This window comes from Cylas formicarius, unplaced genomic scaffold (genome assembly GCF_029955315.1).
Source record: "Cylas formicarius isolate icCylForm1 unplaced genomic scaffold, icCylForm1.1 PGA_scaffold_25__1_contigs__length_1324815, whole genome shotgun sequence".
Lineage (NCBI taxonomy): Eukaryota > Metazoa > Arthropoda > Insecta > Coleoptera > Brentidae > Cylas > Cylas formicarius.
In genome coordinates this window covers 1,281,435-1,299,972 of record NW_026844294.1, presented here as the reverse complement: position 1 = coordinate 1,299,972, position 18,538 = coordinate 1,281,435, and the positions used below count along the sequence as shown (strand labels likewise).

At 35.5% G+C, this 18,538-nt stretch overlaps 1 protein-coding gene across 1 annotated transcript; it reads left to right on the top strand.

Moving 5' to 3' along the window:
• The first annotated feature begins 355 nt into the window (after positions 1 to 355).
• On the top strand, positions 356 to 17,957 carry LOC132697613 (uncharacterized). The gene is made up of 4 exons (XM_060663169.1): positions 356 to 516; positions 6,536 to 6,732; positions 17,505 to 17,637; positions 17,727 to 17,957. The coding sequence occupies exons 1-4, from the start codon at positions 356 to 358 to the stop codon at positions 17,911 to 17,913; spliced, it is 678 nt and encodes a 225-aa protein (XP_060519152.1). The 3' UTR covers positions 17,914 to 17,957.
• The last annotated feature ends 581 nt before the right edge of the window (positions 17,958 to 18,538 follow it).

Below are 18,538 nucleotides of genomic sequence, written 5' to 3'. Positions count from 1 at the left end.
TGCAAGTCCATTTTCCAGTTTGTTAATTGAAAAATATATAGGATTTCTTTAGGTCATATTTGCTACATTTGCTGTAATTTGGTGAAGCAGCCAAGTATTGAAAGCACAAATTATACAAGTTTGTGAGCCCTATGTAAACCTTTTTTAAATTCTTTAAATTAACTTGTACTTAAGACAACACTTACTCGTGTGTAGGTACATTTACTCCTTAGAGTTTTGACCACAGACACAACAAGTTTTCCACAAAAACGCAGAAAAATTACATAGCAAAATGTACGGCAATGTCGCAATCTGTACGTTCTGAAGTAAAATATAACTATATGAAGCTCAAACGTTTGTTAAAAGTAATTTAACGATGTTTAGACTCCAACGCCGCCAAACCCTTGGGAGGGTATTCGAGAGGCGAACCAAACAGGAGCGGCTTGCATCGCAACTGCGCATTTTCCTAGAGACCCTGAGCCTAGAGAGGAGAACGAAGACTGTTTGTACATCAACGTGTACACCCCAGCCCACAAGGTGAGTTTTTTTAGCTATTCATTTTTAATACATTTTCTCAGGTAATTTAAAGTTTTGAAGTTTTGAAGCTTTTTAATGTAATGCAGTTAAATAATAAAATACATTTTGGGATCGTCAAGAATATGAAATAAAAAGATACTACATTGTAACGTACAATACAAACTGAAGTAACAGACAAATATACCTTAAAAAAACAAACATACAATTACAATAAAAAAAAACATCACACAGAGCTTTTATAAGATCAACCCTCACAAACATGGAGATCTCCACACAAAGAAATACAAGACAAGTTAAATAATTTTATAAAAATTTGCTGAATCACTGTGTTTTCCATTATCGATAATTTTCAATCAATCTTTAGTTATACTGTTTTCAGTTTTGTGGAAAAACGCAGTAGTAGTACCGTTAAAAAGAGCAGAAAGGATTTAGTTGAGGATTACAGGCCCATCAGCTAGCTCTCTGTGCCCGGCAAACTTTTGGAATTTTTGGCTATATTTTTAACTCAATAGCGAATAAATCTTTAAAATCGATTTTCATATCACTTTCAGAGTTTCTCTGTGATTCTATGGATAGTTTGACTCATGTTTGAAATATCCTATTTTTAAATTTTGTTTCGAATTCCTTTTAAAATTTTTCAATCTTTTAAATAAGACGGAAACCTAATAGTTTTTCCAATAGTTCCGATTTTAGTTAATTCATTAGTTGCAAGTAGATTAAGGATATGCAATCCTAAAATAGTATATTATGCAACAAGTGCGGTAAACGGCATTTACGAGTTTATTTGACAAGAGCGGAGAATTATGTTCAAGCGAAGACGAGATGACTTTTTAAAAACTTTATTTTCAAAATACAATCGAAAATTAAGAGTTTCTGCAGCAGCAGTTACAACAAGAATAATCATATTACTTAAAACTAAGAGTTTATAGGTTCGTATCCGAAAAGCTGACAATGTGAATCTCACGGTCTCTTCATAGTACCATCGTGGCCAAATGCTGACATCGTAGATCTCACGGTATCCTATCCTTATTACGTAGAAATCATTGTACATAACTCCTCCCTCCTCAAGAAGCAAACATAATGGAATGAGTTTGCTCCGGCTGATTGGATTTATTGGGTTCGGATTGATTATGTTGACATTTCGGTAGAAGTTTCTTTCTAAAAACGATCATTAGGGCTGCAATGACCGCTAGAAAAAATATAATAACAATAATATTAGTTATTAAACTTGTAGACATAGGCTGGTCAATTTCTTCAATCGGTTGTAGTTCATTTGTTATCCGTTTTAATTGATATAGGTCTTGCAAGTTAATTTGACGGATGTTCGCTAATCTGTGTGACATAATTGGTTTCAATTCTTCTATATAGACTTCAGGTAAAACAAAGGCTTTCCTTTCATAATTTTGACATTATTGTAATAATTTTTCTTGCCCAAGGTTATTTGGCAAGCAGCTGGAATTTCTATAAGTGTTGGAATATCGATCTTAAGGTATCGATCAATTTTACACTTAGCAAATACCAATGTATTTTTAACAGGTAAGACAAGCACTTTTTCTTGCGTTACTTGCTCTGCAAGAGGTTGTAATAATTCGATATGGTGTTTGCGACAGTTCCTTATAGGCTGATTTTCAAGCAATTGAATCGTGCATTCATCCTTCGAGTTGTAGTTTTCATGGCAGTAGAAAGTATGCTCGATTTCATGACAGCAGGACTCTTTGAAATGAATATCTTCTTTTTCTCGTGCGACATAAAGGTATTTTGGAATAATTATCGTGTTATTTTGGATAACAGGAAACAGGTGATGGAAAGAAAAATATTGAAGCCTTAAAATAGGGAAGTGAATAGCAAAAATTATTTTACTATCTGCAAATGTTACTTGAGTCCCTAAAAATTGGTAATAAGATAACGTGTTATTAAATTTTGGTAATTCGTTTATGCCATAAATTGATTTTAAATAATCGATCATTTTCTGAATTTCCAAAACAGAAACTATTGAATTGTGTAAAGCATTAGTGTGTGCAAACACAATTGCGTTCTCTAAATTATCCAGAAAATTTATCAGGTTTTGACAGTCAAGTATAATTTGGGATAAAACACTTTGAAAGGTTATATATAACTGAAGAATATTGATCGTGTAGTACGAATGTAGACCGGTTCGTCAATATCGAAATTCAGGGGGTCCTCGCGTTCTTTGTTTCTTTTATCAATTATTTTTTCTTTTGTTTTTTGATTATTTTCCGAAATTAATTGGTAAACCTTTTTCGAACTCTCTTTGTGTTTTTGTACATAGTCCGAAATTATTACGTGGTCACTAATGTCAAAAGGATTTGTGTCATTTATATGACCTTTGATTATTTCAAAAGGCGTAAATTTCGTGACACTGTGTTTGGAGTTATTATATCCTAATAAAGCGCGTTTTACGATTTGTTCCGGGTTGTATGGTTTATGTTCCTCTTTAAGACATCGATATGCTTCAATTATAGAAGAATGAAAAAGTTCCACGGGGGAGTTAGAGTTACTGTTCTTTGAAGTGGTATAATGCAACTCAATTTTATACAATTTACAAAAGTCCTCTATGTTTTTATTTTTAGACTCCGTTTTACGGTCTGACGTGATTTTTAAAGGTAAACCATGGTGTGATACAAAAGTTAGGAGGGAATCAATGACAGCTGTTCCTGTCAGATGACTTTTTAAAAACTTTATTTTCAAAATGCAATCGAAAATTAAGAGTTTCTGCAGCAGCAGTTACAACAAGAATAATCATATTACTTAAAATTAAGTCTTTATAGGTTCGTATCCGAAAAGCTGAAAATGTGAATCTCACGGTCTCTTCATAGTACCATCGTGGCCAAATGCTGACATCGTAGATCTCACGGTGTCCTATCCTTATTACGTAGAAATCATTGTACATAACTGGAGCGAGTGTTTAATAAACGAGTGACTTAAAAAGTTTACCGAACGTGTTGCATACAATACTTTTTGTACGACCGTTTCTTTTGGGGTATATTTTCGCAAAACAACACGAATACATTCACTGACATGACTGTCAGAATTGAAAAACGTTAAAACTCAAAGGGTGGGAAATATCTCCGAAAATATCCGATTGCTGCTCCCAAACCGGTGCGATAAAACCCCGGAAATGTCTAAAGTGGCTCGGATTCATGGGAAACCAAACTGATGTGGTAAAGTGACGCTTCCGGCACGCTAGATCGGTGTGTAATTAGGTATTTTACAGACGGGAGTAGAAAAACTAAATTAAAATTCTATTTTGTAAGGGTTTCTGCAAAGTGCAATATTAATCACTTTTAAAAATTTTCGGTGTTTGTTGAATCGTGATAGTCCCCTGATTTGCAGCCCGATTTAAAAATAACACTGGCATATTCCACAAAGCCATTTTTAGAGTCAGTATGATAAATTCTTTTATTTTTTATTTTGTAAATCCAAAGGCCAACTAAAGCACAGACGAAGCTGTCCAATTACAGGGTAGCGCATAATAAACATAAAATTACAAAGCGGAGAGTTTAAGAAGTAGTTACGGTTCTTTCTGTAGACAAAGTTAGCCTAGTGCGCACACCATAAAGACTACAATTAAAAGATAAGTTACCTGTACAAAAAAGAGGTTCGCCGACAATTTTATATATGCATGTTTCAAGCGACCTTAATATATAAAACTGTAGGTTATTTTCATACAAAATATCTGTCTCCATTATGTCTATCCAATCATACTGGCGATAGATCGGATTTCATGTAGTGGATGAGAATTCCAAGATGGATTTAATGACGCTAGTATAAATTAGAATAACAAATTTGTAGTTGCGAAAGCCCTTGGTGTTAAGTAAAACAAAACCAAGATTTCTCAAGCCCTTTTTTAAAATATTTTCTACATGTACTTCCAAATGTTAACTTAGAGTCCGCTATGATATATACATCTTTAACTTGAGTAATTCTCTTAAGTTTCATATTGTCTAATTTTGAGTCAATATCAATAGCTTCTTTTTTCCTTGTAAATTGTATTGTTTGGCAATTATCGAGATTTAATAAAAGTCTGTGATGTTTACATTGGAAATGAATTTCTATTCTTACTTGTAAGTCATCTGCAATGAGGTTGTTAATGAATGTTGAAAACAGCTTCCAATATCAAATAAGTAAAAATATTGAAAAGTAAGGGTACCAGGTATGACCCCCGCAGGACTCCAGATGTTACATTCACATAAAGTGACTTTTCATCCTTCACAACCGAAAACTGAGTTAGGTAATTTTGCAACAAACCAAGTAAGCTGCCATGTACCGAACTTTTCAAGCTTCTTTCCCAGAGTGTGGTGATGAACTATGTCAAAAGCCTTAGAAAAGGTAGTGTACACGGCACAAGTCTCAAAGCCAATCCGCCTAAAAAGGTTAATATTATCGATAAAAGGAATTAGGTTAGCAAGTAGGGAACGTTTCTTGTGAAATCCATGTTGATTCAGGTCTATGTCATTCCTTATCATGAAAAATAATCGGGTGTAATTAACGGCTTCGAAAATTTTCGCAAAATGACATAGGAGTGACATAGGTTTATAATTAGCTACTTCTGTGGCATCACCAGACTTTAGGATTGGTGCAATTTGTGCAACTTTCCAACGTTTTGGAAATGTACTAAATATTTAATAAAAATAATATTGAGAGGCAGTGCCAACGTTGAACAATATCCACCCTCCATTACGAAATTCTTTAAGATTCCATTAGCATTTGACGTTTATTAATTGCTTGGAACTGAAAATGCATTTTCTTCAAAAAATTACCCAACAACCCTTTGGCGCAACTAATGTTTATGCAGTTCTTTTAGGGTTAAAACACTTTAAAGGCGTCGCAGAGTATACACCTAATTAGATCTGCTTGTTACTCTTTAAAAACTCTCTTACTTTCTTCTTGACTATCCCATTTGTAACAATTTTTCTTATAGTTGACTTCGGAACTTTGATCACTTGTTTTTATTGCTGCTCCTCGATCTGAGTTTCTTATGAAATTGTAAACATTGAAAACAATTTGTTTAGCATCCGAAGACAAATGGATCCGTTTTTTTATTTGCTGAGGTAGTTCGTTTTCTAAATTGTCATTAGGTTCGACTACCATTTCCACTTCGTCCTCTTCTGTATTCTTATGACGCACCTTTATCTACCGCGAATATAATCTACCGTCATAAAAAGGACTGTTGTTGCTTATAAAACGAAGAACTATGTAGAAGACACAAAAAACCAAAAAGAATTACGTTAATCGACAGGCACATAAGACAAAAATGATTATTTTCAAACTTACCTGTAAAATAAATAGATAAAAAGAGTATAGGTATTCACTCTTACCCTTTGAACAATCAAGTGATATATGTACTTACTGGATGGATCACAGTCAAATACTTGAGTAATATATACGAACATATTGCAATTTAGATTAAACTCTTAAGAACGATACCTGATGTTAAAATAAACGCTTCTACTTATTTGAAAATACCCCACAGCATCAATGCCTAATTAAACTTAAAACGGTCCATTTATATTTCAAATAAAAATTTCAAGTTTCTATAAATATTCGTTACGGTTCATCTCAGGCAAGACCTACTTCTGTTGGAATGGGTTTTATAACGGTCCTGCGAGGGTCTGCGGTTAAAGTACTGTAAAATACTTTAAACGTCACAGCAATAAATGCACTATGTTTTTGGTCGTATTATAAACGAATGGATGTAGCTTTATGACGTACTATGCATATAGCGACAATAGTTGGGATTCCACATAATTCAAAAGGAGCATGACGTCATTGACCTGAGTACCTTGAATAACATGGACCACGTGAGAGAAATATGGACGGCTGTAAAATTGGACTATTTTATTCGGATACTTCGAAAACTATCTATCAAAAACTATCAAATTTCCAGAAGTTATATAATTATAGAGAGACTTTGCAAGCAAGATATAAAAACTTTAACTTCAGATTTGCTCGAACGACGTTGTTTGAGTCTTTCAAACGTATATTTTCGATGTTCCAGATCGCAGAAAAGTTGCCGGTACTCTTTCGATACGGAAATTTTGGGAAACGCCGGTTTGAAAGATCAGCTGTTTGCCTTGAATTGGACCAAAGGAAATATCGGATCCTTTGGTGGAGACCCAGACAAAATTACCATATTTGGGCAAAGCGCAGGTGGAGGATCTGTCGGTTTTCACCTTACGAATAAAAAATCCGCAGGTACTGTTTGCTGAACTCTATTGTGTGTTCCATTAGGTAAATTAATAATTGTAAAATTTACGTAAACATTAGATTGCCCCACAAAATCGACTATTTTAAAAGTTTAAAAGAAGTGAATACAATAATAATAATAATAGTAATTATAACAAGAGTGCTTTCGAAAAATCGTCGGTGAGCGGTGCAAGTTCGTCGCGAATAGCGCGAATCAGCTTTTTATTTTATAAAGAAGGCGCTTCGCGGATTCCTGTAGAGACGCAATATTTTTCTATCGTGCTCCTGCGAACTAGTATGGAACTTTCGCAAACTCGATGTAATTTGATTGTGAATACGCCATGTATAAGGTGTCCTTCACATCTCGTCGAACTTCAAATTTAAGGCATACTACTGTAAATATCAAAATTTGTACTGGTAATTGCAATTTAAAATTATATTTTTTCAAATATCTTGCGTCCGCAGTATTATTGACGAAACGTTAAACTCTCTCTCAACACGGTTTACGATAACGTTCATATCAAATTATCACATCTTTAAAAGTTTCTCATGTATCTCCAATAATCCACCCACAGAGGCGGAAATTTCTAGGATCTATTAGAATTTTTTGCCGACAAACGACGTACCCTGTATATAATTCCAACAATGTTCGAAACAGAGGATATAGCTCTGGATCTCCTTAGTTTTCTGGTATCAGAATTTTTCCAATGGAGTAAATGGTTTTCAAAATACTACTTGTTTTCTGAAACCATGCAGTACGATAGATGAAAACCATAAATACAGAAATTGTAGCCCTTGATACGGCCTATAACACTGTTTGAACGGATTAGCTATTGTTTGTATGAATTTTGATTTACGGTTAATAATTAACTCTCTGAAGGAACAATTTTCAGGGTCTTTTAAATTTTTGTCCATAACTAAAACAGCTTGCATATAATCAAAAAAATGCGTGAAACAATAGTTATAGCGCCGGGCCTCCCACGTATTACGGATGTAAAATTTTTCCGATCTGATGAATGGCTTTGGAGGAAAAGATGTTATTCTGGATGCCAAAATAACCACACAAAAAATTCAAAAATAAAAAAACATACTTCACGTTATTTTATTGGTCCCAATTCAAAGAGTCTAATTGCGAGCCTAGATTTCTACTACTCTCCCAAGTCTGAAGTCGGTAGCTGCAAATTTGGAGTACTTATTATGTTTTTTAATATTCCACGGAATATCGCGAACACCCTGTACAATACTTAAAAACCGTAAATACAAAAGTTTAAGCTGTCTATATGTCTAAAACAGAGGCCCCCCCATTTTCAATAGGTTCCGTCAAGGGGCAAAGCTGCATATATGTGCCAAATATGAAGTCGATTGCTTCAAATTTCGGATACGTATCGTGTTTCATAGCAAGCAGTCGACAATCGCGAAAAAAGATGGATACCGGCGTCTGATCGGGGCCATTTCTTACAAGCTTATGTGCCTCGTGGAGGGTTAAAAAGAAGGCAAATTTCAATGTTGTAGCTCCAACGGTTCGAAAGTTATTCAGGAAAAACCAAAAGACGAAAACGGAGAACGGACAAGCAGATCAAAAAAAATTTTTTTCCACGATGATCATTTCTGTATTAACGGCGATGCCTTAGGACCTACCGTTATCGAGATAAAAAAAATTTATACGAGCGCAGATACTTTCGAAAATTCGATTTAATCGATTTTTGAAAGTTACAAGCAAATTTATTTTCAACAGTTATACACCCGATTTCAGGAAATATATAAATAAGAGAAAAATAATATAATATAATCATATAAGCTCTGCACATAAACCGAAACACAGTCAACAATCTCACGAAGTATATTCGCATTAATATCACATATGTCTGAAACAATAATGAAGTTACCATACAAAAACAAAATTGGCGACTGATGTGTAGGGAGATGAAATGTAGGCCTGGCTTTAATTCTGGGGACGCAAAATTTTACGTTGCTTAAAGGATTCACCGTACGCAAAAGCCCACACCGAAATTTTAAAGAACGAATGCCCCCCCTAACCTCCAGAGACGATTCCCAGAACCGGCGTAATAGTACCTGATGCTCAAATCCTCTATGCAGATATAAGCAACCTTCTCTGAATTAACTCCAGGATATCAATGGGACATTGAGATATTGGACGCCACGCCAATATTCTAATTTAGATCTCATTTAAGAATGGTACAAAGTTCTAATGGCTGAGGTATTGTTGAAATGTCGGCACCTTCTTATTACGAAACCTAACGCTCTTGAAGATAATAATAAATGCTCAATATGAGATACAAAAGAGTCTGGAAAATAAGATAATCCCCAAGTCTTGAACTTCACTTAATCGAACCAATACAGTTCCATTAATCACGTAATTAAATAAATTTATGTTCGGATTTCTAGAATAAGCGAGCACGTTACATTTGGAAACATTTAAACCTAATCGATCCTGAAGCAACAAGCAATGTTCAATTAATCATGCAATAGATTTTTAAATTATCAGCATATACTAATTTATTAGTATATTTTACCAATTTATCAATTAGACCATCAATAAAAATGACAAAAAGAAGAGTTCCTAAATTTGACCCTTGTGGTACTACCGATGTGGGATGAAATACGTATTGAAGCTTTTTAGCAACTGTGAAGTTTCGATAAAAAGATCCATATATATTACATCCGTCTGAGCTAAATCATCAGTTAATTTACATAAATATTTAGTCAACGTTGCCAGATTGCTTGTGCATTACTTATTTGAAACAAAACCGCATTGCTCAACACTATAATTATTCTTAAGACTGGAATAAATACAGTGACAAACTGTGGCTGAAAGAGACATCACACCTCTACAATTCTTATCAGCGATAATACAGACCGAACTGAAATCTACCAAACGCATCTACTATGGCTTGAATTTCCTTAAAAGATTCACCGCCGAAAGACATCAAGCCTGGGATTCTGGGACTATTTCTCTTCGATTGAGCACAATTTTGAAGGATCATCTCGTATATTCAATTCGATATTGCTTAAGTACTCACTATGTGCTTTCACTGTTTCAGTTTTGATTTGACGCCTAAGTGCTTGAAATATAGATAGCAACAAAAGCTTCTTTCTCAAAGATTTGTATAATCCCTCCAGTATATCAGACTGGGAAACGTTGGGGTCTTTTGACTTTAAGTGGAACGGATTATTGAAATAACTTATTAAGAGTATTATAAAAACAATTCAAGGACTCATCCATGTGAGAATAATTTGCCTCTCTAAAGTTAAATTCTTTCATGGAGTCACAACACAGGCCAAAGTCTGTAGACTGATTCGATGCTAATTGAAGTGGTACAGACGTAACAATAGGGCACTCGTCTCTTTCAACAAAGCAAGGAATGCTTGAAAATACAAGATACAGCAAGCGATTCATGTTATTACACACATGTTCGAATCATGTTGCTCCTAAAAAATAACTGGTCGAAGTGAACCGGAGGTCATTAGATGCATCTGAAATAAAACTGGGAATATTGAAGTCGCGAAGAATGATGGCATCAATAAATTCCAAAAAACATTCCAAGGGCGACTCAAAATCAATATCCGGTACTAATTAAATCAACAGCGTTAGCAACACACAGTTATTGGAGGCATATCGATTTTCTCTGAAGGAAAATGTTCTTTATTAACAGCAAGCAGCACTCCACCTCCCCTAGATGCACCCATAGCTACAAAGTTCCTATCACTGCGATAAACCGTACATTTATTGAGCAATATTTCCGAACCAGAGAGATCAGGGTACAGCCAAACCTCAGTAAGCCCCACAATATCCAATACATCGCAAGAGGTAGTATAGAAGATTTCATGACTTTCCGAATTGATTCCGTTAACATTTTGGTAATAGCAGATGGCAGTATCAGATATGAAACTGGGTGTTTAGTTTAAATTCACAATCTTTGGTATGCCTCGTATGTATTTGATTTCCAATCCATCCCTACCATTTGCATTCCTGGTCAGTTCTTCAGTTTAAGGGTTTAAGTACACTAACTTTAATTAAAATCGTTAAAATCAACCCCACAGATAGTAATCTTAAAATCATATAAGAAAAACGCCACGGGTATAATCAATACGAAGTCAAAACTAAATGAAAATCCGATTTGATCGATAAAACACAGACACCTCGTCTGCAGTCCATCAAAAAAGAACAGTCACTTTTCACAATTCCTGGAGTCAACAAATCTACCGTCTACTATCGGCCTATCGTTAGCACCAACGTACTCCTTACCAGAATATCTAGCCGCAGTTCTAAAACCTCTTACGGGAATTCATCTTTGCATCTTATTCAAGAACTAAAACTTATTAAGTCGACATTTTAGTTAGTTTTGACGTTGAAACTCTCTTTATTAAATTTCCTGCCTGTCGCTGAAGCGCCAAGTTCCCCACTTTTTCCTGTTATCCTATTATTTTTATTGAACATTTTGAAAAACTATCAATTGATAAGTTTCATCTAAAACCGAAACTGTGGAAGAGATGCGTTATCTGGCCAGCCAGCCAGAAATCTATTAAAACATTTCAAAACCATATAAACTCCATACACACAAAAATCAATCACACAATCTAATTCAACCGCTCATTTCAATAACCATATAAGCCAAAAAATTAAACTTATCAGGAATCAAAAATAACTACATTGCTCGAATGATAATTTCTTTATCACACATTTATTTTTGTTATTTAAAAATATTATGGTATTTGACTAAATTTTTTGGAAATATTATTTTTTACGATATATAATTAAAAAAATATATGTGGTTTTTGCACTGAACATATGCATGTTATTTAGAATTAGGTTAAAAAGTAAGACAAAAACGAAATGGAAACTCAAAACTACGTTTTATTTATAAAAATTACAAAGTTTTTAAGGCACATAATCGAATTCTTGGTCACACTCAACATCTAGGTCTTCATAGGCCAGTTCAGCAGTCGGCCAATCAAACATTTTCTCATAAAATGGCATATACTGTGCATATATTGTGCTACTCTTCACCCGTTTGATATTTTCGATTTTCTTATAGTTTAGGGGAACAATTCCGTTCGGGTAAGCCTGTAGAACTGGCAAAGAAATAGGAGCCGATTTATTCCTGGATAGTTGAAAAGTGCGTTTGCTTAAACCACCAATGGAATTATGTGAAGTGTTCACCTTTTTTGCTTTGATCATATTGGCTGTTTCAGTTCTTATGGAACTCTTTTTCCATCACTTTGAGAATTCCAAAATTAATGCAGAAAATTTTTCGCTGGCTTCGCTCATCATAGAATAATACTGATCAGGCAGGTATACCCGGTCAACCTTTTCAATTTTTCTTTTTACAACACCAAAATCTTGGTCATTGGGCAAGAAGAAGTGTCCCCTTATTGGAAAAAAATGTGTTATTTTTGAATATATGCTGGTGTCTGTCAAAGCCAAAAGAAATCTGATCAATGTATGGTTCTTCTTCTGTCCTGGACAGTTGTCTGAGAAAAGGTATAGTTCGTCCACGTCATTCAAGAAGTTCTCCAGATAATGAAGGAGCATTGAGCACACTTCATTTTCTCCTTTATTTCCTAATCCTTCATCGTAGAGATAAAACACAGTTTCATTGGTCTTAAGATTTTTTATGCCAAAACAATTCACTCACTTGGGTAAAACATTTCTTGTACCGGAATATTGGGCACCGGCACGTTCTGCATGAAGTAAAAAGTTAAGGTGGCCACGTCTTCACGAGATCTACAAAGTTCTTTTATGTCACGAATTTTATTATGAAACTTTTGTGCTCTTCTTTTGTGACTAGTCTTCTATGTTTCGACAGCATTTTTGGCATAAAATCCCACCGTAGAGTTTTTCATTTTAAGGGTTAACTCTTCACAAGTTACGCACGTATCGACCTGAGGTCTGCCGAACCTTAGCGAAAACGTATTCTTGAAATAGTTTACATAAAATGCATAAGTAACCTTATATTCCGGATGCTTTTTCATGAATAATGAATGCATACTTTTCACATTCAAAGCGGCAACTAGATATTCTATATCTTTACCTGAATAATGAGTTTTCTTTCTGGGAAATGAAAGAATATTTTCATGAATTGCTTTCAAAATTTCGGAACGAGTTGTGTTGGCTTTTGGATGCTTACTCCTTCTAACTTTTGGAGTCTACGACTGTTGATGCAAGATGCACAAGCGACGAACGCGATCTGCAGTGACGCCCCAGATAGAAACGAACGCTTTTTTGCATACCAGTTTTCTTCCACCAGAAGTAACGATGTAGCATTTAAAAGAAATTTCCATTTGTATAGATCCTCCTTTACGAGGTCTATGAGTTTTTACTGCGCCTTTCTCAATTAGTTGTTGCAAGAAAATATGTTGTTACTTTCGAAAATCGTATTTTTTGAAATTTTTGTTTTGTCTGTCCGTTCTCCGTTCACGTCTTTTGGTTTTTCCTAAACATCTTTCGAACCGCTGAAGCTACAAAATTGAAATTTGCATCCTTTTTAACCCTCCACGGGACACATAAGCTTATAAGAAATGGCACTGATACGACGTCGGTATCCATCTTTTTTTTCGCGATTTTCGACTGTTTTTTGGACCTTGCTATGAAGCACGATAAGTGGCCGAAATTTGAAGCAATCGACTTCATATTGAACACATATATGCAGCTTTGTCCCGTGACGCAACCTATTGAAAATCGGGTGGCTGGGGGGTCGGGAGGTATTCTAAAAAAATAAAAACTCGAGAGTGCAAGGTTCTGCAAAAAACATCATTTTCCAAAAACTGTTTACGTGACCAAAAAAGTTCTCAAACTAGAAGAAGCAGCAGATACGGCTGTATAAACCTTTATTCCTGACAATTTTTCAAAAATATACAGGGTGCGCCAGAAATTCAAAGAAACTGAAAAATGCGTCCCCCTATTATTGAAAATTGGTTATAACTTTTTTTTTGTATTGCAATATAGCCCGCATAGACAGAAAAAACTTTTGTATTTAAGGTTTTCACCTATTGTACAGGATGTTCCCAATATTCCGTGCTTAATGAGAAATGTGTTAAGTGTCCTCAATTTGCAGATATCAAATGATGATAGAGCAGCAACGTAAAAGTCCGTGTCCACATTTAAACGGTAGAAATTGGGCTCAATAAATTTTGCCAAGCATTTTAAAAAAAAAAATTGAAATTTTTTTTTGGGAATTTTAACTTCCACAAAAATATGTTTTCTTCCATAATTGTTCACCCGATCGGCAAAATTCTTTAACCGGCAGACGTAGAAGATTCAGTGCAATAACATTTATTTCGGGCATTTTTTCGATTATATACAGGGTTTTGAAATTATTTATTATTATTTTATAATTTACAGAGTAAATTACTAGCCGCAAATCAAAAATCATAAAAAATATGACCAATTGATTCAAACCGTGTCATAGGTCGTATCAAGAGATACAATTTTTGAATTTGTGGTTTTCGCCTATCAGATACGCCGCTCGGGATATTTGAAAAAATACATATTGAAATCGTTATTTCGGGGACTGTCAAGACGCGATGACGTCATTGATTATTACGGCGCACTGCACTATATTTTCAAAAAATTCTTGAACCAGGACGCGTGGAAAATCCAGGGCTATAATCTCTACTTCGAACAATGATTGCATCATATACAGGGTCGTTTATGGGCAAAGAATCTAAAATATCCTAAAAATTTCCGTTTTTGTGGGTGAATTATTGGCGATAAATGAAAAACCGTTAAAGATGAGATAATTTCATTTGAACAGTATCGTAAAGCATGTCGTGAAAGAGTATCAGGTTTCATCAATTATACGGGGATATTTGAAAAAATGTATTTCGATATCGCTATTATTTGTGCAAATTTTAACATTTACCAATGTTTGCTGTAACTTTGAAGTTACATGAGATGTGAAGGGCATTTTATACAGGGTGCTTGCACAATTAAATTACATCGATTTTCCGAAATTTCTATAGTGGTCCGCAGGAGCGCCATAGAAAAACAATGCGTCCCTTTACCACACGAAACCGCGAATTTCTTTCCTTTTATAATAAAAAGCTGCTTCGCGCTACGCGCTACGAACTTGCCCCGCCCAGTAACGATTTTTCGAAAGCAATCTTGTTCATCTTTGGAATGGAACCCGTTTAGCCTAGTAAGACATAATTTCATATCGTCTTTTTCATTTTACATCTGAAAACAAGATTTTTCCTATAACACACTATACCTAAATTTAATGCACACAAAAACGTTACCTGCAATCTGGTCCAGTGGCTCTTGACGGAAATTTCTTTCCTCTCCAGTTCGTATGTTCACAAATCGCTTATACTGTTCTGGATGTCTCTTTTTTAGTGGCTGTTGAGTTTCTTCGTCACTACCGGAGTCAGACATTGTCGATAAAACACTCAAAAATATTAACGAATAAATCACTGTCGTATTAAAAGGGTGTAAACAGTAGACTAACATGATCGTCGAGAGAAAATAAACAAATTCATGCGTCACGCATCCCCGCCATCGAATCTGCCCTAATCCGCCGCTCTGCCCAATAACGCCAAAAGTCACCGACCAATGTGGTTTTCACACTGAAGAGTCAAAATTCAGTATTAATATTTTCTGATTGGGATTTTAACACAAATTATGTAAATTGACATTTTAAACCCGTTCATGGCAAAAACCCATTTTCGACAGAAATTGACTTATGGGGTTTTTGAAATGAGCGATTCATTTGGAAAACTCACAACAGTTCTTCGTTTCTAGACATTATTAATTGAAAACCAGACTTAACCTTTTGTCATATATTTCGAAATTGTGATACATTCCTTATTTTTCAGAGCTATATCTCTTTCGCAACACGAATATCTTAAGCAGGAATTAACACATCTCACCTCATTTCCAATCTCGGGCAATTTCCGTTATCAAGAAATAAGACGATTCACAGAAATAAAAACCCCGTCCAGTCTCAAACAAATTTTGTCGCTCGAGTCCAAATTTTATCTCAACAACACAACAGAACTGTCGCCAGAATTTACGCCAGTCAAAGGACAGATTTCGATTCTGAATAACATAGGCCTTCTAAGGGTGTTTTTTTTCGATCTATAGAACTTTAAGTTGCAATAAAACAACGATGGATTATTCGATTGACATTACATTTTAAATGTGATTTCTGGTATATGACCGCCACGGGTGGCGCAGATGTAGTCCAATTTGGACTTCCAATTTTCGATGACTTTTTCCAACATTTGTGGCCGTATATCGGCAATAACACTTCGAATATTGTCTTCCAAATGGTCAAGCGTTTTTGGCTTATCCGCATAGACCAATGACTTTACATAGCCCCACAGAAAGTAGTCTGGCGGTGTTAAATAACAAGATCTTGGAGGTCAATTCACAGGTCCAAAACGTGAAATTAGGCGGTCACCAAACGTGTCTTTCAATAAATTGATTGTGGCAAGAGCGGTGTGACATGTTGCGCCGTCTTCTTGAAACCACATCTCCTGGACATCATGGTTATTCAATTCAGGAATGAAAGAGTTAATAATCATAGCTCTACCGTTGACTGTTACGTTCTGGCCATCATCGTTTTGAAGAAGTACGGACCAATGATTCCACCAGCCCATAAAGTGCACCAAACAGTCAGTTTTTCTTGATGTAACGGTGTTTCGACATACACTTGAGGATTAGCTTCGCTCCAAATGCGGCAGTTTTGTTTGTTCACGTAGCCATTCAAGCAGAAGTGCGCTTCATCGCTAAACAAAATTCGCTTATGAAAATCGCGAACTGTAATCTCGTTTTGGGTCCATTGGATGGATCTACGCCTTACTTGATGATCGTTTCGCTTCAATTCTTGCACGAGTTAGATTTTGTAAGCACGTAAACCAAGATCCTTCCGTAAAATCTTCCATAAAGTGGATGGACACAGATCCAATTCCTGTGCTCGATGGCAGATGGACTCATTCGGGTTTTCCTCAATGCTACGCTCTACAGCAGCAATAACTTCTTCTGTACGCACCGTACGGCGTCTCTGGGGATGCGAGTTCCATGGTCAAAAAATACACTTCACCACAATCTTCCAATAGCAATGAGGTCGAAAGAAATCCTACACTTGCCACTGTGGTCCTTCCTTACATTCAAAACATCACTGACCATGTATCAAAAGTTCTAAAGAAGTATAACGTCGAAACCAGATTTACCACTTGTCCAAAAATCTCTGAACATCTGCGGTCCGTGAAAGACAAAATTCCATTTGAGATGCCAGGAGTTTACAGCATTCCATGCATATGCGGCAAAGAATACATTGGAGAGACCGGACGAAAAATATCAACTAGGCTCAAAGAACACGAAAGAGCCTTACGATTAAGACAAATAAACTCATCAGCTGTTGCCGAACACACTATAAACAACCTAACAATCTTAATCGCGACTCAGGTCTCTACCCGGCCCCAATCTGGGAATCAGTCATCCGAGAAGGTGTTTACGCCCCTAATTAGCGCCCCACCCCCCTCAAGCAATATATATGCAGGTACAGAGTACAGAAGTTTTGTAAAAGGCAAAAATTTAATTATGTGTATACATTCCTAGCTATTAACTTATTGTATATATTTCATGTCATTGTTATTTCTTAGTGTAATTTAATACGATTATATTCACCCAAATAAACAAAAAAATATATATTATTAACAAAATTGCCGCCAAAAACCAGCACGATGAAGATTGAGACATGCTATATGTCAGCACCTTTATTACTATTGAATGCAGGTTTTAAAACAAATCGTTTCAGGTGCTGGAAAGGTAGCCCACGCAGACGAATTAGCTTATCTCTTCAAGATATCTACATTTCCTATAACTACCGACGCCGATTTATTGACGAGACAAAGGATGGTACGCCTCTGGGCTAACTTTGCCAAAACACTGTAAGTTATTTTATTGACTCGACGACAATATCAACGATCTGTCTCTTCGTAGTTCTACGTTTAAGGGTCTAAGCAAGTTTTCATTCTAGCAATCCCACCCCTGATCAATCAGACCCGATATTGAACATCACGTGGCCCCAAGTGAATCCAAACGACATCCGCTATCTCGATATCGACACAGGTTTGACAGTAAAACCAAATAGGAAAGTTAAAGAGTACGCTATGTGGAACCGCGTCTTCTATAAATATGGAACCCAGCCTTTTACAGGTTTTTGATGAAGTTTTTAAATGTTGAATAAAATTCCTTTGAGTTTTATTGATTCGTTCATCGTTTCTCTGTACATAATTTTAGTATACCTTGTGTTATTATTTATTCCCCCGAGGGACACTCATTTTCATATGAAAAACCTTCAGTTTATTTTTAATATTGTCAAATTTTGGCTGTTTTTAAAAAACCGTTGTTGTATAGTGTCGTAAGTATGATCGTTTCTTTGCGATTCAAAAAGTGACTTATTTTTATATACTTAGACGATTTCATATCTACAGGGTGTTATTGAAATTACATCATAAAAGTCCTAAAAAAATTGCTGTGTAAATTTGGTATAAAAGGCTTGTTCTTGCCACTGGATCTTTAGAGTGGATAAAATAATAAGCCATCCATTAAGCTTTGCCATTTTTAATAGGCTTATAAAGTTATGAAACAGCTTTCAGTGGACTTATTATTATGTGTACTACCACTGCAAAGGATTCCAGGTTAATTTTTAACAAGAACATTACCAATTTCATAAATTCAAGCCCCAGTATTTTTCTTCCACTATTGACTAGGAAAGTTTGTTCAGCTGACGACGAGAACCAGCTGTCTGTCATTGGCCGAATTATCCTGGTAGTCGTGGCCATAGAA

What these genes read in the sequence shown, in the direction of transcription:
- LOC132697613 (XM_060663169.1), top strand. Translation starts at nt 356, where the DNA reads ATGTTTAGACTCCAACGCCGCCAAACCCTTGGGAGGGTATTCGAGAGG. An exon ending in TACGAATAAAAAATCCGCAG is followed by an intron (nt 6,733 to 17,504) that starts GTACTGTTTGCT and finishes AAATCGTTTCAG; the next exon opens with GTGCTGGAAAGGTAGCCCAC. An exon ending in GCTAACTTTGCCAAAACACT is followed by an intron (nt 17,638 to 17,726) that starts GTAAGTTATTTT and finishes TTTTCATTCTAG; the next exon opens with CAATCCCACCCCTGATCAAT.